At 40.1% G+C, this 21,242-nt stretch overlaps 1 protein-coding gene across 2 annotated transcripts in view; it reads left to right on the forward strand.

The window, feature by feature from the left end:
• The window catches only part of LOC128449048 (ankyrin repeat and IBR domain-containing protein 1), a 35,760-nt gene that overhangs the window by 5,494 nt on the left and 9,024 nt on the right, over nt 1-21,242 (forward strand). For both annotated transcript variants that reach the window (XM_053432032.1, XM_053432033.1), the window contains exons 4-17: nt 280-462; nt 1,307-1,424; nt 3,788-3,996; nt 7,400-7,488; nt 8,758-8,902; nt 9,097-9,263; nt 11,966-12,054; nt 13,906-14,036; nt 16,892-17,026; nt 18,084-18,170; nt 18,522-18,588; nt 19,709-19,854; nt 20,328-20,506; nt 20,654-20,705. In XM_053432032.1, the coding sequence (XP_053288007.1) occupies nt 280-462; nt 1,307-1,424; nt 3,788-3,996; nt 7,400-7,488; nt 8,758-8,902; nt 9,097-9,263; nt 11,966-12,054; nt 13,906-14,036; nt 16,892-17,026; nt 18,084-18,170; nt 18,522-18,588; nt 19,709-19,854; nt 20,328-20,506; nt 20,654-20,705 (1,797 nt within the window). The remainder of the gene's footprint in view (nt 1-279; nt 463-1,306; nt 1,425-3,787; nt 3,997-7,399; nt 7,489-8,757; nt 8,903-9,096; nt 9,264-11,965; nt 12,055-13,905; nt 14,037-16,891; nt 17,027-18,083; nt 18,171-18,521; nt 18,589-19,708; nt 19,855-20,327; nt 20,507-20,653; nt 20,706-21,242) is intronic.

Genomic DNA, 21,242 nt, shown 5'->3' on the forward strand with positions numbered 1-21,242 from the left:
GCATATCTAAAAGTGATAATGTTTGAGTAAAGATAAAGTTAAACTTGTTGAAATTGTTCGTACTAATTAAAATCAAATTGGTTGGGATCAGTATTCCTCACATATGTTTGTACCCTTACTCTCAACTACCTAAAATCAGGGTCAGTGGTATTCCACCTTTTTTCTAATTTAATTTATATCAATACACATATGAGCTTTAGAAAATGTTTCTGCATACAGTGCCCCCCCCCTACCCAATGATTTAAACACAGATTTTCCCCTTTGTTTTCTCCGTCTCAGTTCCTGGTGCAGAGAGAGGCGGACCTGTTTGCGGAGAATGAAAACCGCGAGACTCCGTGTGACTGTGCAGAGAAGCAGCACCACAAGGAGTTGGCCCTATGCCTGGAGTCGCAGATGGTCTTTTCGATTGCCCCTGAGGCAGAGGGTGTAGAGGCAGAGTACGCAGCCCTTGACCGAAGAGAGGTAGAGAATAAAATACTAAGAGGCAGTGGGTACACAGCTCTCAGTTTGTTCTCCTCATCTGGTGTCACTGTCAACAAACGTATCCCAAACTTCTTCTACAAACTTATTTTTTGTTATTGATAAAAACTCTGTTCTAAACCTACACAAAAAAACACACATAGATAGTGCTAATACAGAACCGTCTTTGTCAGTTAAATAACGTTTTTTTTCCACTTGAGAGTCTTTAACTTTATAACTTTATACACATTAGTAAATAACGGAAAAATATAAAAATTTTGTAAGAACTGAACCAGTTTCAGTCATAGAGTCGGTTGGTCGATAGTGTTTAACAGGTAAAGTGTTAACATTTGCTTGAATTGTGTGTATACAAAATCCAGTCCATTAAATGGGGTCACAAAGTGAGGACCGGCAAAAAGGTCCTCACTATCCCAAAATGTCCCCACTCCGTAGGTTGTAGGCTGAAACTGGTCCTCACAAAGATAGCTGTACAAGAGCACACACGCACACACATTAGTCACACAAAATAGCCTGCCTCAAGGCATGTGACTCCCATCATCATAAGTCACTGACGTAGTCATGCGTCTGTAATCATCTATATTTGATTTGCTTTTAATACTTCTATTCTTTTCTCTCCTTTGCCTCATTCCTTCCCCTCCTCCTCCCCTGGTCTCACCATCTGTCTCCCTCTGCTCCTCCATTACTTCTCTCTGCCAACTTGGCCTGTTCAATTCCTGGTTCTGTCCCCCTTACCTTCCTTCCCTCCTCTCTTATTCAACTTATTTATCGTCCCCTCCTTACATGCTCACTTTGTCCTTTCCTCTCCCCTGCCCCTTTTTTCTTCTAGATATACGAGGGCCTGCGGCCTCAGGATCTACGGAGGCTGAAGGACATGCTGATAGTGGAGACAGCTGACATGCTGCAGGCCCCCCTCTTCACTGCAGAGGCACTGCTACGTGCCCATGGTACCATTAAACACACAAAGATACACACACAGTAACTCACAAGGTTGAGTCTGCTGGTCCTTTATTTCCAACATTGCTGGTTCAATTTAAGCTTTAAACCTTGGGTAGTTGTTATATTTCTGATAGCCCTCCTTTCGCTGTTTACTTGTGAAACAAGCATTTAATGATACATTTAATTTACTTATGCAAAGTTCATGCCATACACTCGAAGGGGCACACTCAAAAGGTTTTTATCTTGTATTGAACTCATGGGAGCATGTTGTTGTCGTCACATGCTCTAATTGCAGTTTTACTGAGCCTGAAATATGCGAGGAAAAGATACATGCACATCCACAAACAAGCTGAACCACAGTTTTTTAATCTTATGCTATTTGGCCTGTATTGCTATCACTGATATAGTTTTGATTACTTTGGGTTTTGATTTGATACGTTCTTCAACTGTTTTCTCATTAAAACAGCATACAGCGGGACATTTTTGCTTGAGTTAAATCATATATTATGCAACAAATATACATTATGTGGCGGTTATATTGTCAGTTATATTATCAGTAATATTTTATATTTCTAAAAATAAGCTAGGCAGCCTGATTTCTATCCACCCCACATTAAGTAGTGGCACGCTGAGGTTGAGGTTGATAAATCATTGGGAAAGGTTAGCAAAGCAATGCAATATGTCTGAATTTAATCGCTGGTCTTTTTGTCACTCACATGACTGCTTTCAAGCAAACTGTGTGCGTTTGTGGTGTAGATTTAATGCCAGAAGAGAATAAAGTATGGGATTGAAATCTAGAGTGACACAGGGTGTAAAATTTAAGTTGCCTTATTAAATCTATTGGTGTGAAGTAATGGTGGCAATGAATTTAAAGCCAAGTTACACACCTTGTAAAGGGCTAGAGTTTAACACAGCCACATTAACAGGGAAACGTTCTGTACGCATGCACATAGTTCAGCTCATATTAATGTCCAGCACATAGGATTTTTGTCCAGTCGAACGTCTTTTAACCTCAATTAATGTGGATGAAGCCCGTCTAATATTCAGACATTTTTGCTATTTGATTTTAGGCCTTTGGGAATCTTCACCCTACTTAATTTAACTCACTTCGGATTTTGTTAGTTTAGTTAAATGTGTCAGAGATTGGGGTTGATTTTCAGTCTTTAAATACTCGACTCTCTGATTCAGTTGGCTGAGTGGCTGTAGAGCTATGTGTACTGTGTGCTACATATTAGACATACTTTTAGGAGCTTGGAGATGGGAAAGAGACCCCAGAATGGTGCTATATTTATTCACCCCTATCGTGGGAATGCTTCCTGTCTCTTAAATAGGGATGGAAAGTTAAGGAGTTTTGCTAATCTCTAGGAGAAGGGTTTTTGGACTTATGTATCGTTAATTTCTTGTAAAAACCCTAACACATTTCTACACTTCCGAATGTTCACATTTTTCATATGAGTCGGTTTTCTTATCACAGTGGTGGTTCTTGCCAAGCTGTGAGCCTGTCAATCTGTACTTATGACAATTTGCATTTCCCAGTTAATTTTTCATATTTAAGACTAAATGTGAAAATGTTAATTTCAGACTTCTTTTAATGGCCAAAAGCATGAAGATAGGGTCACACTCATTGATGAGTTTTAATTGAACGATGATGGGGCAAATTGTTGCAATATTCATTTTCTAAACGAGGCCATTTAGAGTCTGAGCCATTTGATTGGCGGTGGAACGTGTCTGGAGGCTGATAATGGCCTAATTGCACAGATGACCGGGTCATGTTTCTTATTATTGGCAGCGACTTTTTTCGTCAGAATATTTGGGCTCCAGCACAGTCCACAAGTCATTCAATATTTATACTGAAAAACTCTCAAAGCTGTTGCTCTGCTAATGTGAGATTGAACAGCTATTCTGAAAGAGAAAACCAGATGGCAGCAGGTCTATGTTGTTTGAAGGGCTTATATGGTAGAGTTGCCACAGGAGTGGGATTTGTGTGAGCTTTGGTGGATTCAGCACCGCGCTTATCAAATCTCACAATAGTCTTACATGGGTCGTAAATATGTATGGGATGGACTGAAACAAACTGTTTTCATGTGAATACATTTTGTGTGGCTGAATTGGGAGTTTAGGTGAGAAGAAGTGTTGAAGGAAAAGTCAGCCTTTTTATCAATAAGCACCAGGCTTTACTTCATAGCACACTCGACTTGTTTTAATCTTGGCGGTTGTCCAAAGTCATTCTTCATGTCCCTTTGTTCTTCATGTGTTCATAATAAAAACAAAAGGGGTTCTAATTGACTTAAATTATGCTTCTATTATTTTTTTTATTTTTACATCTTATCCTTTCTTTCTCTTACTGTATGTTTTTACTCTTTTGTAACAGATTGGGACAGAGAGCAGCTCTTAGAGGCCTGGATGAACAATGCGGAAGAATGCTGCCAACGCTCAGGGGTACAGATGCCCAACCCACTTCCAAGTGGCTGCAATGCCTGGGACACCTTGCCCTCGCCCAGGACGCCACGCACAACCCGCTCTTCCATTTCCTCCCCAGACCAGATCAGCCTCATGCCTGCTGACGAGGAGTCTTCACTGGTAAGAGATGTCTTGAGGTTCCCTCTCAAGAGAGAGTCAAATTAAATGCTTACTCTCCAACAAGCCACATCTGTGTTGAGCCCCATTTGTAAGACAAATGCAATAGAGAAATTGGTGCATAGTTTCTTTATGGTGACATGGTTCATATTTGCCATTGAAGACAATTTCAGACATAAAGTCCATAAAATACAGAAGGTAGGAAGTAGCGGATTAATGACTTCCATCTTCTACATGTATGGCACCTCCTGCTCATCCCTGAGATATTTGTGTTCATTTTGTTTCTTAAGTTTTGCCCCCTTCTTGTGTCAGACACGTCATCAACATGCCCTCCTGCTCTCATGGGCTCATGCAAGTTTTTGAGGGGGTTGGCAGGAAAATATCCAGATATTGTCCAGTGCCTGTGACTTGGAAATTTGTATTTTAATTTCCTGATATTTTTAGGATATTATCTGGATTACAGTGCATGTTTGAATCAGCTAGAGTGACCCTGAACTGGGATATTTTTTTTCATTCGGACGAATATTTTTAACTGGCAATAGTAGACATGATAGATGAAAATCTTCAGTGTGTCATGTAACCGTACTCCTCAGCGAAGAGCCATCAGATGAAATTGAAGCACAGAATGAGTAGCCTCAGTGAGCAGCATGTTTTCCTCAGCAAGGATAAAGCTATGGAACTACACTTAAAGCAACCAGCAGAGTGCCTGTAAAAACTGTGCAACAATGTTTATTTAAATTGAGTCCCCATGGTGCAACAGATTTCCTGAAGTGTTTCTGCTGAATTCTTTAAAATGTCATCACCACACCTGTCTTTCTGCATATTGCTGCATTATTTCCCAGCCTTGTAATCATTAGCATTCATGCCAGTGCTCTCCCTCACCAATATAAACACAAGCACAACCCCTACTCCTCAGAGAAACAGTGGTTTGTTACTTATGTTGTGGCAAGCTCTGAACATAAAGAGAGTAATAAAATTCTTTCCAAAAAATTGTATTAGTAATTAGTTTTATTTGCAAGATTGAAATGCTACATAGGCCAATAATGTAGACTGTGAAATAGATATGATGCAACCCTCTACATTAAACATGAAGGGATTAGTCATTAAATTAATTTATGTTGGAAAATAAGATACTGATGGTACATTTAAAGAAAGGCTGCATGACAGTTGCTGTGGCTGTCTCTAATTAGTTTTACTCTGCAGCTAACATAAACTCATATGTGATTTGTAAAGTCACATTTTAGCGCCTTGTTAAACAAAGATAAAACAAATATTTAGTTCGCTTTTAACTAGTAACCATGAGTCATTGAAATGTGACTGTGCAGCATACACCTCATGGGACAAATTTCTGTTTGTAAATATGCAAATGTGAAAGGTCATAATGGAGACCTATTGCCCCCCCGCTGCTAGAGAGTCAGAATATCCCCTGTTTACTGCTCACAACATCATGCTGACGTTGTCTGGGATATCCCTATATCCCTATTCTTCAGAGCAGTCTTCTTTGTGAATAATAGCTGGTTTTCAGTATAAAATATACAGTTGGTAAAAAGGATTTCTACAAAAAATGTTGATACTTCAATCAGTTAGCTTGGACAACATAGTTTAATTGAAAGGGCTCAAACATTCTAGTTCAAGCCTGGTTTATACACACCGTCCGAGAACTCCACAGCCGACCATACAGAGTACAGTTCGGCCTGCTCCTGTATGTTTGATGGCTGTGTAATGTGATGGTGAGCCGGTGCCTGAAACACTGAGCAGAAATTGATTTGAGATTTCAGTTGGATAATATATTTTCCAATTGAAAGATGCTTATTAAATCAATATGGCTCAGTAGCACAAGTACAAATCACATTGCTGGTTGGAATGTTTTACGATTAAGTGAATTTATAAGTAACGTGTGATGTGAAGTGAAAGAGGCTTCATAACGTTTCCTCTCTCACATTTAATTTCTCTCTAATCACATTTTGCCACCTCACCATCTGGGTTGGCAATTTTCCCCATCTCTAAAGTGTTTGTACGCATGGATAAGAGTTTCCATACGGGTGTGCACATTGTCCCGTCAAGTTTGTTTTGATGGATCTCAAATGAGGCCCCTGGCCTTTAGCTGATTTTATGCTGCTCACAATTTGTTTTGAAGACTGCCAACAGGGGTGTCAAGTGTGCTGGGTAACAATCAGTGTCCCAGAGGCGGTCAGCAGCATAGAAGGGCAAAGTTCACTTTCGTTTCATCTGATTAGAGCCTGGCTTGAAGATATGGGTACATTTTTTGGGCAGCAACTAAACTGTGTGCAGCCTGCAAAAACAGCTTCATCACAAGCTTCTTAACATCCAAAATCTCAGTGGTTTTGCTTGTTGTGATACTTGTAAACATTTATGTCTGCAATCGATACTGAAGACTGTATTGTAATTTTCATAATTTTCTGTGATTTTATATGGTTTTACTCCTGACATTGCTGACCAGGATGTTTCAGGCTTTTAAAAATACATTGACATCTGTGGGGGAAATTAGACGTGTCCAATCTCTTTAGTGGATCATTTAACCTTTGGATGTTTCAATCCAGTGTTTTCAAAATGTGAACTAGACTGATAGATGATAGCTGAAGCTGACACACTTGATTTACCAATCGCTCTGTGAGAAATTACCAGCTGCATTTGCCTGACACTATCTTTTATCATGGCTCTGAGAGGGCGTGTCTTGAACTGGGCCAATCGACTGGGTCTACTTGAGAGCCTTTTTAAAGGTTACGGTTGATTATGTCACTTTCTTCCCCTCCACAAGTCAATAATTACATTGTTCAAGTGCACTGCATCCTTTATATCTTTTGTTAGGGTCTGTCTTATGTGTCATTTGTATCTGTTTGTCTCAAGATTCAGTGAGAGTGAAAACAATACATCTGATGGTTAGTATCTAATTAGTATTTAAAGGTTGTGCCGTATTACTGGACCATAGTACCTCTAGCTGGTGTACACCTTCAAACACAAGGACCCAAGAGCCATTTAACCGTTTGTTAGTGGTGGGCTTGATGACGTGAAGGAGGAAGGGTAGAAAGGATGGTATAATGGATGATTTCTGTTCAATGAACACTACAAAACTCAATATCTTACCATTCCAAAACAAAAGAAGAGGTCATCATCTTGGCCTTTGGTTCAGTGTTATTGATACATATTTAAGATAGCTTCATCAGCCTATTCTCTTGTTTGTAAAATTTCAGAAAACCGTGTCAGGAATTTTCACTAAGGCAGTGTTGGATTTCATTCAAAGTGTGATGCAAATTAATGCATCGATTTTAATGAAGGACCTTTAGAAATTGAAACAGAGAGATTTACGAATTACTCATTTTTATTGGAGGTTATATGTAACTAAACAGACTTTAACCTATATGTATCTTCTTCTTTTGTCTTACAGTGTGGAATCTGCATGTCTTCCATCTCTGTCTTTGAAGAACCTGTTGACATGTCCTGTGGCCACGAGTTCTGCAGAGCATGCTGGGAAGGGTAAGCTATTTTTTGGCTTGGCCTTCTGTGGATTGCCTTGCTATGTCCTTAATGTACTTCCACTGATCCTCAATGCTTTTCTTTTTATCCAATGGCTGTTTGGAAGGCTGGGAGATACGACATAAATTATATTTAGGTGACATATTGGTGATATTTTTATTACAAATTTTTTAAATCTCCGCCTGCTTGATTTACCCCTTTGATGCATACAACGTCATCACTGTGATGATTCCAGTTGACCATTAAACATATATCAGCATTAAAATATTATTATTATTAATCATTAGTGGTTTCTATTAGAATAATTTTAAAATCACAGTGGAAATAACAACTAAGCTAAAACTAGTAAAACGGTATTCAGTCAAACCAAGCAATGGCACAGATAGACTTTTAAACCTCTGAACTTCGAGCCCCAGGTTTAAAAGCAGGTTTTCTTTAAAAAAAACTAACCTATGCTTCTGTCAGGAAAAAAACAAAACAAATTTGAACTTAGAACTGTGATATTCATCAAAATAACTTTATTCTGTGTTACATTTTTTTTTTTTTACATAAATAAACCAAAATAGATTTGATTAAAAAAATAAATAAGTTTCTTTGCCCCTCAATACAACTGATAATTCATGTTTGAGTCAAGTGACAAGCTTGTGGTACCTTCAGTTTTCCCCCAATATTGGTATCAATACAGTTAGCAACTATTCGTCATGGTGGTGTGACTGTTTGCCTCAAAGGGAGATTTGGACACAAAGAGTTTTAGGCATTCTTCAGTCAGTAGGGGGTGGAATTTCAAATGGTGATACAAATTTGTGGTGCTGTCTGCCTCCTTCAGTTTTGCTGCATGTTTCACAGATAACTGCTGTTTCTTCAACGGATGATGCATCCACTGCTTTTTCTTTTTTAAACCAGTTGGTTTGCTCCCATCCTCCATCACTGCTTCTGAACTCAACATGTATAAATCTCTTTGGCAAATCAGGTCTTTCATTCTCTCCAGGCCCTCTCCCTTCCCCCTATTTGTACAAAAACATGTCTCATATCGCATAAACTTGACCAGGAGAGTACTTAAGATGGGCAGGCAAGTTTGTGTACATGTATGTTTTTTGTGTGTCTTTGTGAGGGAGAGAGCTGAAGGGGAGAGTGAGAGAAGCAAAACTGCAAAGCAAGTCTCATTCCTGCAACTTATAGTCCTTTACTGCATCCAAGCTATAATACACTGAGTACATTTGGGATATCAGCCACCCTTAGCTCACTGCAGTATATATCATTCTTTTTCAGATTTCTAAATCTAAAGATCCAAGAGGGTGAAGCCCATAACATCTTCTGCCCGGCCTTTGACTGCTACCAGCTAGTACCTGTGGAAGTCATAGAGAGTGTGGTGTCCAGAGAGATGGACAGGCGATACCTGCAGTTTGACATCAAGGTAAACCAGATCGGATCAAAAACACAGATGTGCTCACGGTGAACAGATTCCTTTAACGCTGATCCCACTGCACAAAACATTGAAATCAAAGTGTCACCTCGAGTGATAAAACACATGACTCCTGTAGTTCACGGTACAGTAGAAACAAGGAACAGAAACCATTAAACAGATTTTTTATTTTTCTTCTGTTACAGGCATTTGTGGAGAACAATCCAGCAATCCGCTGGTGTCCTATGGCAGGGTGTGAAAGGGCTGTGCGACTCAACACCGGGGGTCCTGGAGCTTCCACCTCGGACCCTCTTATTTTCCCCCTTCTTCGTGCCCCTGCAGTAGATTGTGGCAAAGGCCACCTCTTTTGCTGGTCAGTAAAGTGCACACACTTTATATTTGAAAATGTTAACGTTTATATAAATTCTATTATTATAAATTTTCTGTTTTCTATCTGTCTGTCTGTATATGGAAGACTTCAATCTAGAACTGTAGAATCTTATCGGCTTTACACTCAAGGAAGTGCAGTGTCGAATTTGGTGTGATTTTGACACACGATGTGTTCAATATCAACAAACTTTGAATAAACAGGTGACCATTGTTTTGTAACAGCCGTGGTTGGGACATCGTACGTAACAACAACGGGTGCATTCACAACAAGGACTGATTCTCTAGTTTGGGGCTCTGCCTACTGAGTAGACCAATCTCTAATTAAACAGGTGAATGGCTCTTTGTTCAGTAGCCATGATGCGGCTTCAGTGTCACTTTGAAGTGGCTCAATTAGTGTAGGTCACTTATGAAGTTTCTGAAAGAAAGCTGCAACCAGCATCACTCCAGGCCAAGCAAACAACCCATACCAAACAGGCAGGTTTTGATCGCGAACTGCACAAGAAATTGTAATGATAATGTAACGATAGAGGTTATTGAAACAAAAGATTTGAAGCCAAGAATACATTTTTTGTCAGTCTGACAAGAAGATTGATAGGATTTTGTTTTGTTATAGAAAAACACTAGAAATATTACTCATGTCCGTCTATGTATGTTTATGTGGGAGACAATACACTCACCTTCTTTGCAATTTATTTACACAATGCCCCAATATGATGAAATAGAAACATGTTTTGATAATTTGTTATTTTTAATATCATTTTTCCAAAGTGCTGTGTCATTGTTAAACAGAAAAAGACTGAAATAATCCAGACTCTTCTGAGATTTTGGTGTCATGTCAAACCCAGTAAAGAGGAAAGGACGGCTATTTCCAGGGAGCCAACAGTGGCCTCTCCAACATAGAGAGCTCTGTCGGCAACCATCTCTTCAAAAAAACAGCACTCCATCGATCATTTCTAAATGATAGAGTGGTTGGTGAAAGCCATCTCTGAGTAAAAGGCGTATAACAGCCTGCTTGAAGTTTGCCAAACAGCAGTTCAAGAAGCCTGAGAGTATGAGGAAAATGATTTTACAGTCTGATAGCATAGAAATATAACTGTTCAGAGCAGAACAGATCTGAAACAAGCACTTTGATCAAAGTACCACATGTGTTTTTTAACTGCTGAACTATGTATTCTATTCTCTACAGACCTGTCTCTCCTCTTTTTTTTCTCTCCAAAGCACTTGAACGTGCTATCTTTAATCAACTCTCTTCCTATCTTCACCAGCACCACCTTCTTAATCCTCACCGGTCTGGTTTCAAGGCAGGCCACTCCACTGTGACTGCCCTCCTTGCTGTCACCGAGCAACCTCACACTGCTAGAGCAGCCTCCCTCTCCTCTGTAGCCATCCTTCTAGACCTTTCTGCTGCGTTCTGCACAGCGAACCACCAGATACTTATTTCCTCCCTTCAGGACCTGGGTGTCTCATGCTCTGCCGTTCCCTGCTCACATCCTACTTCGAAGATTGTAACCACTGGGTAACTTGGAGAGGATCTGTGTCTGAACCACTCACTACTGGGGTCCCTCAAGGTTCCATCCTGGGTCCCCTCCTTTTTTATCATCTGTTTACTCATCGACGACTACTGATGACGTGTCGGGTTTTTGCGACGACAACTGATGATGTAACATCTTCTTGAAGGGCTATCCCATTGTGTATGGGCATATTTCAACCACTACCCCTTGTGACTCCGTTTCAAGATAGAGGGTAGTGAGAAGGGTTCACATGGGATTGGGTTATTCACTCACATAGCTTTTCCTACCGCAGATGACACCCAGCTAATTCTCTCTTTTCCCCAGTCTGAAACGCAGGTAGCAGCACAAATCTCTGCCTGTCTGACTGACATCTCTCAGTGGATGTCCGCACACCAGAAAATCAACCTTGACAAGACCGAGCTAGTTTTTCTTCCAGGGAGTGTTCTCCCACCCTTGACCTTACTATAACTATTGACAAGCCTGCGGCAGCCACCAGGGTTTGACACTCGACTGTCAACTCTCCCTTACTGCCAACATTGCTGCAGCAACATCAGGAGAATAAGTCCCTTTCTCACTCAGAAGGCGGCATAGGTTGTGGTCCAGGCTCTTATCATCTCACGCCTAGACTACTACAACTACCTCCTGGCTTGTCTACCTGCTAGTGCTATGCAACCTTTGCAGCTCATCCAAAATGCAGCAGCTCGACTGGTCTTTAACCATCTAAGTTCTCTCACACTACACCGCTCCTCCGCTCCCTTCACATCAGTGGCTGCCCGTATCCGCATCAAGACAATAGTACTTGTTTACCGTGCTGCGAACGGATCAGACCCAGTCTACATCCAGGACATGGTCAAACCTTTCACCCCCAGTCCGGGACCAGATAATGGTCTGACTGCTCCCTCACTGTCATATTATGGCCTAGACCCTGTGTAATACCACATAACTTACTTATTTTGCTATATGGTTCCTCAAAGTTACCATTGGGTTCACTTGTCAGGTTCAGATTTCGGTTGATTTGACGTTTGGTTATGGAACTGGATGTGACACAGGTCCAACTTTAATAGTTCACTGCAGTAATACATTTTAAGCAAAAAAGTCAAATTGATGTTGATTAATGAATTTGACTGTGTCACTGGTGATAATGTCTGTCCTTATCTGTCTGTATGTATTACAGGGAGTGTCAAGGTGAAGCGCATGAGCCCTGCGACTGTGACACCTGGAAATTGTGGCAACAGGAAGTCACTGAGATGAGGCCTCAGGAATGTGAGTATTGACAATAATTATGATAGTTTGGGTATTTTATACACCGGAATAAAATCATAGTCTATGCACTTCTATTTCTATTTACATTGTCTTACTCAGTCTTAACACCATATTGTTTAACTTTCTATGGCTCTATTCATGAAGATTCCTAGTTGCTCCAAGTGAAAGTTTTTATAATAATGATGTTTTCTAAGAATTAGTCCTCCGTTTATGTGTTTATTAATATTCAAAAAGGACCTTAGTCATTAAAAGCCCGTATTTTGGTCATTTACAGGTTTAAAATATTAATTTGAAATTGTCTACTAGAATAAGTCTTCATGCTGCAACGCGGCATGTGTTTCTCTTGTACTGTACTGCTTTGGCTTTTGTTACCCAGCAGACCTTTTCATGCTTGAAAAGCACTATGACTTACTGAAGGAGAGAGAAAACCACAAAAAGCACAATATGGGCACTTTGAGAGAGCTCCTGAGGCGAAAAACTGTTCTGAGTAGGACTTTTCAGAGGCTTTTGGGTTTCCTAAGCATAGGAAAATGGTCTTATATGGTTATTTAAGATAAGTTTGCTATCAGCTGTAGGTGGTATAACACCTGTGTGTGTGAAGAATCCTGTTAATGTGCTGCAGGCTGCCTTTTCGCATTTATACTGCAACACACAATACTGCTTTCTACACTCTTCACTGGTGCGCACAATCAGGGGGAATGAGCCGTTAACTCCGGGGCTAAGTTTTCCTCTTAAAAACGGTTTAATGCTTGTCAGCTAATTGAGCTAACAGTAAACAAACCTGTGTCCAGTTAGATATTCTGGTACTTTCACTTGCTTCTATTGCTTTTTGCTATGTAAGATTTAAATGCCAACAAACACTGCTACTTAAATAGCAGAAATAAATGAGCTATTTTATTCTACATTATAATTTTAATCATTTATACTATAAATAATCCTTAATATCAAATAGATAGAAGTACTTATTTAAAAACAGGGTATAACAATGTAAGCAAGTGAAGCGTGCTTGTATGTCTATGCGATAATGTTTTTTAAAGGTAGGGTTGGTAGGTTGTTTTAAAAGCTTTTTAACTTCTTTGTTTATATCTTCCTCGTGTCCCAATAGCCATCAATAAACAAAGTAATCTCATAAAAAGATAAAAAAGATGTATCTGTGACCCTCGAAGGACTCTTTTTTCACATTTTTAGGCTTAAGTTTTCTGGGAGCATGTTTATGAATATGGCCCCTCGTGATTACTTTTTAAAGAAGTCCAAGAAGTTTAGATGATTAGTCATTCACCTTACTTTCCTGGATATTATGTGTTGCAGTGAAGGGATAGTCAAATTTCGCGAACTCAACCACAGTCATTACTAAGTGTTTATACCTAATCCAATTCAAATTCAGCATACTGATGAGGAGTTATTAACTACAATGAACAACCCACTCATTGAAAGTATGCAATGTCTTGAAGCAGTAATTGGACTGTGAGCAGACAAATGGATAATTTAGGATGGTCCAAGTTGTTTGCAAATGCCACTTTGTTAACGTGACAGTCAGAAGTTAAACGTTTTTTTTTTTTTTATTGGACCATCTTCCACTTCATTTACCCCAGATTCTGTTTTATCTCAGCATTTTTCAAATGGCACATCTGAGGTGCTGTGATAATGGCCAATTATTCTCCTTGAGAATGGATGGATGCATGAGCACCTTGGGAGATGTTAGCAAAATGTATGAGCAATCCAAATTAGTCAGCCAGGACAATTTCCCACTCAGTGCAGCGACCTTTTTAGATGTTATGGTTAATAGCCATTTTCATTCTGTCTGATCATACCTTTATTTGTCCTGTTTACCTCTTCCTGCTCCTCTTGAAGTGGCGGGTGTGAGCGAAGCCTACGAGGATGCAGCCAACTGCTTATGGTTGATGAGTAACTCCAAGCCCTGCGCCAACTGCAAGTCTCCCATTCAAAAAAATGAGGGCTGCAACCACATGCAGTGTGCTAAGGTCAGTTTGTCTGGAACGTTTTACACATCTGTCTTACTAATGCAGTTCGTAATTATCTAACAAGTGTATCTCAGGGGCTATTCTTGCTAGCTTGTTTTCAACTTGTAATGAGATTGTTTTCTAATTGTGGAAACTACCTGAATAAGCAGTTGTTAAACATTTTAATACAGTCCTGCTTGTCAAAACATAATTTGAATAACGAGAATAGCATTCAGTACAGTGCATCCCTCTACCAAGGCCGGACAGTACCCTTAAATTCAATTAAACAGCACTAAATTGTACAGTTAGATATAAGTCCCCATAAATATGCCAGATTTTTTAATCAATCATTGTTTGATTGAAAAAGGACCAATCAAACAAGGTTATAGAAAGTGAAAACAAATGCCTGGATCTGCCCCCTGATTTGGATCTGCACCAACATTTTAAGTTTATTTCCTGACCTCTTCTGCATCCTTTCACCAATTAATAATAACCTCCTTGGTGGGGATAACCAGCAGCAATAAGAATTACAGTTACATTTCAGCCTTTGGCCTTGCTGCTTGTTTTTCTTGCTCGCTTAGCGTCAGCACAGGGATCCTGATCAGCTAAATGTGCTCAAATGTATTAAGTGGGAAACCTTTAAGCAGCTTTAGAAAATCTGGTTGTCTAATCAAGAGTACAAAATGAAGGTCTGACATCATATTGAACTCATATATGGAGTTCATTATATGTAATAACCTCATGTCAGATATTTGTTTTATGCCGTTGCTCTTCTCTGTGGGTACAGAATAGTTTACATAACTTACATAGTGCAATTATGGGACAGTTAAATATTTGTAGGCTCCATAATACCCTCTGTGTAAACAAACAGTTGAGTGGAAAATTAAGTTTTCCACACAAGGGACACACTGTTAACACCCTTAAGCAGAGTATTTATAAAGCATTAAATCATGTCTTTCAAAGGCAACAAATTGGTCCTTGTCAAGATATGAATTATCCTCAGTGGGTGAATTCTTATGGTCCTGATGACCCTTTGAATTTGCCTTGGGCGTCACTATCAGGCTGTGTTATGCTAACATTATTCTATAGACATGAACAAGTAAGATGCTCTTTTATTCTGGTGTCGTGATGTAGTTGTAAAGGTGAAAAGGAGCCTGATCCCATTTAAGCTGCCATAAGTCAACTTCTACATTTCGCAGTCATTCTAAAAATTCCCTTTACAAGCGTTTGCTTATGATACTGTCATGTTCACAAACAATCCATCAAACAGCCGGGAAGCCTGTAAGCCTTGTACTTAGTCAGGAGCTTCGATCTGACTGAGACAGACAACAGAGAGTAAAACAGAGGTGATGGAGATAAAAAGACACTCGCTGAGTGGTGGAGGCAGACGGTGTGAGACTGATAATCACAGCGTCATGATGCCTGACTGTGTCTCTGTGACAAACACTGTTGCTGGAGGGCAGGCCATGAAAGCAGCCCAGTGCAGTCACACAAGCAGACTCCTTTTGTCTTTGTGACAGCCCTGTCACTGTCTCTGTCCTGGTTAAAGAGGCTGACTAGAGATGGAGATTAGTTTGGTAGAGATGGAGCAGCTTTCACAAGCGGAAAGGCCACAGAGGGCTCAGCCTCTTGACCTGTTGTTATATGTTGAGAAATGGCTGTACCCCTGTTGCCTGGAAACACAGGACTCAGTGTTGCCAAGGAACATCTCTTTGTCCTTTTTCGCTGCCATTTCTTTCCCTCCAGTGCAGCCTCACACGTATTTATCTTAAGTCTCTCCATTTCACACACTGTCTTTTTGTGTCTCTGTGTCCTTCCATTTATGTCCCCCTGCCGTTCATTGATTTTTCTGAAGTACCATATAAGCAGAGTGTTTCCAGGACAACACAGGTCTCAGCCTTTAGGGTTTTGTGTCGCTCTGGCTAACTTGTCTCTCCCAGAAGTACTTGTTGCACAGGGAGCAAAATCACTTACACCCAAATAGGCTGTGGACTGGAGGGGCTGTAGTGGTCTGTTGTTCTACCGTACGCAATGGGAATTTCTGATCTCAAATCAGGTCTAGTGGCAGCAGGCTCAGGATTCACCGCTAGGTTCAAACTGCTATTTGTTAGTAAGAATCTTGAGACAGACAAGTAGATCTTAAGTCTCAGGTTACTGGGTTTACAGGCAAGTCAAGTTCAATTGTATAGCACATTTTTCACAACAACTTGCCCAGAGTCAGTTGTGATTGGCTTCCTCATCCTACAAAGGATTTGAGGTATAGATAAGGAATGAAGGGATTTCAAAGCTGGTATAGAATCAATGTGCAACATAATAAAATCGTCAACAAAAACATAACAGAAGGTATTACAGTAAAATGGGAATACAATAGAAAGGAATCTACGATTATTAAAATGGAACAATAATAATACAGATACATTTTGACGTAACTAAAGGTTTGAGAGAAAAGATCTTTATTGAGTTTGCTTTTAATAAATATATGGTTCTAAGCAGACCTTAATTCATGTCGTAGAGAATTCAAGACATGAATGACTGAAAGCACCATCAGCTGACTTAGACTTTGTTTTAATCACAGGTCTTTGCTAAATAATATTTAGAGTAGTCACAGTATGTTAGTTAGTTTCATCAGTCTTTTAACTTGGGGGAACAATCATGTGAAAATATATATAAATCATGTGTGTGTTTGCAGACATCTTCACATACCATGACCCAGTGATAGAAGGCACACATTGACTTTATTTTACAACTTTATCATAAAATAGAAATCAACTCATTATACAGTCGCTGGTGTAGTATTTGTAAGTGGCTCACCAGTTTAGATGTGATGGCTGACGAGAGCAGATTGAAATCTTAATATCTTCATCCTGTCCCTGTAGTGTAAGTATGACTTCTGCTGGATCTGTCTGGAAGAGTGGAAAAAGCACAGCTCGTCAACAGGAGGCTACTATCGCTGCACCCGCTATGAGGTCATCCAGCAGGTGGAAGAGCAGTCAAAGGGGATGACTGATGAGGTACACACACACTGACACACACGGACAGACACACAAACACACACACACACACACACACACACACACACACACACACACATCTGACAGTCTGGCCAGCGATTTTTAACGCCGGTAGAGGGCAATGTAGCCTTGGGTCTTTAGCAGGAATTAAAAGCAAGCTCTCATCCTCATACATACTCAAATTTCTAGTCTTTCGCCCAAGTGGTACCTTAGGTGACATCCCCCTCAGGCAGTTTATCAGATCAGAAAAATTTGATTTTCTGGAGCCACAGAAAAACTTCCCATATGTTTCAGGAAAACCTGTAAACAGACTGATAAAGATGTATTATTTTACAACCTTTTTTTACATTGACTTTTTACCCACCACTAAAGAAAGATCAGCACAGGCAATGGTTTTCTCAGTGATTGCACTGTATTGCACTACATTGCACAGATTCTTGATTGTACTGTACATATTTAGATTTTTCTTACTTTGATATTTTATCTATAACTCTTAAAAGCACTATATTCATAGTGGAAACAAAGAAATTATTTTTTTGTACAGGACTGCATATAATAATAAACGCTTCAACTGAACTTGATAATGAATTTGATTGTCAATCAGCTCATTGTTAATACTCAACCTAAAGAAGCAAAAACATGATGGTGTAACAAGGCACCAAGATTAGCAGTTCGATTGAAACATTAGTCCAAGGGAATTTTTGTGGAGAAAAAGTATGTTAAAACAAACAGATATTTGAAAATGCCGAAGAATAGTGCTTGTCCGTTTGCTTACACATGTACTCTATGCAGCTTAAATTAGCACGAACACTTAAACATATACATTATCCTTTGTCAATCCCACGTACCTCCATCAAAAGTTTAAAAGAGGAAGTTCATTCTCAGTCTGCACCAGCGTCCCTCCCAATCACAAGCACTGATTTCACCTCTGGCTCTACTCACTTATTTTGACTTATTTGGGCCGCTCTCAGCCAGAGTACCTACACACGCCTGTGAGGGGGAGCAACATTCTCTGGAGTTTATTGACTGTGACTGTTGTTTCATCATGGTTTTTCAGGCAGAGAAGAAACACAAGAGCTTTCAGGAACTCGACCGTTTTATGCACTACTACACACGTTTCAAGAACCATGAGCACAGCTATCAGGTAACCACCTCTGACTTTGCCTTCTAATGATGTGATGTCTGCTTTGAATGAGGCACAGCCATGCAGTGGATGTTAACTGGCAGCTGTCTGCATATGTGGCTGTGCTCTCTGAGGCATTATACTGTCAAATGTTCAATATCTCTGTATCCGGTACATCTATAATAATACCGGAGAGACTGTCCTACTTTTTGGGGCTTGTTATGGAAGCAATAATCAGACATCACAACCCACTTTTAAATGTGTTAAGCCTCATATTCAGGCATTCTCTTCAGTGTTTAGTCCAACAGTTCTCTCAAGATGTTTTTTTCCAATAATCCACACATAAAACAGCTTCTGTCTTCTGCACAATAGCTGGAGCAGCGCTTGTTAAAAACAGCCAAAGAGAAGATGGAGCAGCTCAGTCGAGCCCTAAGTGGAAGTGAGTCAGCAGTCTGCCACAACAGTATCACTCTTCATTACACATTTAGACACATCTTAATCTGGTCCTCTGATACTGAGCTTTGGGACATGTGCAGGAGGGAGAAGAAACACAAAGGTGTTTCAATAATGTATTAATAACAGTGGGTCTGGTTATTATTCAGCAGGCGTGTCTAAGTTACAATAAGTCCGTGCTTTGTGTAAAAAGTAAAAAGAGTCCTGTAAACCTTCGTCTGTGCAAGCACTGTCCGCCTATTTAGCATCCTTGAGTTTAGTTCTGATTCTCGACAGTTGAAATTTCAGTTGAGATATAATAGTAGAGGTGGTATCTACATTAGTCTGTAGAGAAATGGATGATCATAACTCTGTGATTAGTGGAGTTTTGTTCAGTTGAAGGTTGCACAGGTTTTCCTTTATCATATAGTGACAGTTGGCAGGTTTTGTTCTCTAAACATGTGTCCCAATTACGGGGTCTATGCAGCCCACGAGGACCGCCTCCTTCATAGACCACGAAGGCCGAACCAAAATTAGACGATCTGGTCCACAAAATGTTCCATCATCTGCGTCACCAGCTTTTCCACCCTTACTGCTGTTACCTAGCAACAGAGCTGCAGTTGGACACAACGAGAATGTTTTAATGTCCCTCTGTTTTGTGTACCATAAGCTGTTCTGTTTAGTTTAAGCCTGATACTTAAGTATCGAACATATGTTCGCTCGCTGGCGCCACTACCTCTTTGAAAGACACTACGTCACAGAAGCGTCAATGAATCCTGGGGATACGTTGCCCTGAGAAGGATTCTCAGTCTCTAATGATGGCTCGTGCATGTGTAGATCTAAAATGGTGGGGGGGCAGGGGCAGGGGCTCTGCAGGAGGATGTTTTTCCTATTTTCAGATCCTTGTTTCCCATCAACCTAGACCCCTAGAGATCAGTCATTTGAAACAGTTCCTGCGTCGCACTTAGCACATTGGAGCTTTTCCTCTGTATGCTTTGTGCAGAATTTCTCATTTAGCACTGATCTGCTTCGAAGTGTAGGTGATTTAGGATGGATTCAGGGCTGTATTCGACAAAAGTAAGGCAGGTATTCATTGTGTTATCTGAAACTCTATTTCATGTTCCCAGGGGAAGGAGGACCACCTGACACAACCTTCATTGAAGATGCGGTCCTAGAACTTCTGAAGACTCGCCGCATCCTCAAGTGCTCTTATCCTTACGGCTTCTTTCTGGAGCCCAAAAGCACAAAGAAAGAGATCTACGAGCTTATGCAGGTTTCATTGTTGAGAAAAAAGACAAGTGTTCACAGCAGCCAGTCTTGTATGGGCCATTAAAGATGTGGGACTAAAGCTTTCAACCTCATGAGCTCCACAGTCTACCCCAATTATACCTGCACATCTCAGCTTCTACTAAAAGATCTAGTGTTATATTATTTGTAATCACATGGAAAGACACAAATTGTATTTACCTAATATTATTGGCTTTTCAAATTCTGTAAAGTCACCATGCAAGGCTTCAATAGCTCTAATAATTTTTGTAAAAGCTTATAAAATTGATTGATCATATATTGTAGCAGTAAAAGTAGTTCACTTAAAAGGCTATTTCTTATGTCCCTATGTCCTTGAACATCCCAATCTGGAAACAAATGTGACATTAAGTTAAACTTTAAGTGCATTCAGACACTAAAACCACTCATTCTTTTGAGTTTGCTAAAAGATCTCTCAGCCAACTGTGTTTCTCTCCTCAGACTGATTTAGAGATGGTTACTGAGGACCTGGCTCAAAAAGTCAATCGGCCTTACCTGCGGACGCCGCGTCACAAGATCATCCGGGCGGCGTGTCTGGTGGAGCAGAAGAGGCTGGAGTTCCTGGCCTCGGTAGCCAGGGGTGTGGCCCCCAATGACTCTCCTGAGGTTCCCAGGCGCAGGTAACATACAGACACATCTTTAGAGAAGAGAGAAACTGTATTACTGATCCAGTTGAAATTATCAAATGAGACTAATTAGGTATATTGTACTTAAAGTTACTCATATTTGTATTCTGGCTAAAAGTTGTGTATCTTGGTCACTTGCAGTTTCGCTGGCGGAACGTGGGACTGGGAATATTTAGGCTTTGCATCACCTGAGGTAATCATTACAAAGCCTTTATTAAGTTTCAGTGAAGTGTTGTTCAAATCTTTGTAAGCTGACACTTGGCCTGAACGATGTTAGATTCATTTTATCTTAAACATGTTGGCTTCATTTTTTACAGAGATTTGATAAATCAAATCAGTAATTTCTTTCAGAGTTGTCAGAAATAAAATTGGATTCAGTAATAACATTGTCGCCACTGTATGCACCCATATCTGTGTTAATCCAACAGAAGATGCGGCTACTTTACACCTGAATCTCATCTCTCATCTGCAATCATTTCCATGTTTGAGGTGGTTAATTAGTCTGATTGCAAAATGTACCTGTGATTGGTATGTAGCCTTTGATTTTATGCATTAAATGGATAGTTCACGAAAAAAAGAAATTTACTCATTATCCACCCACCACTATGGCGATGGAGGGATGAGTGAAAGTGTCTGAGTCCATGCAACACTTCTGGAGTTTCAGGGTTAAACAGTGTTGCAGCCAAAAGTGACCTCTTCTTCAGACGTAATAAAACTACAGAATAAAGCG

The sequence above is a fragment of the Pleuronectes platessa genome, chromosome 10 (genome assembly GCF_947347685.1).
Source record: "Pleuronectes platessa chromosome 10, fPlePla1.1, whole genome shotgun sequence".
Classification (NCBI taxonomy): Eukaryota; Metazoa; Chordata; class Actinopteri; order Pleuronectiformes; family Pleuronectidae; genus Pleuronectes; species Pleuronectes platessa.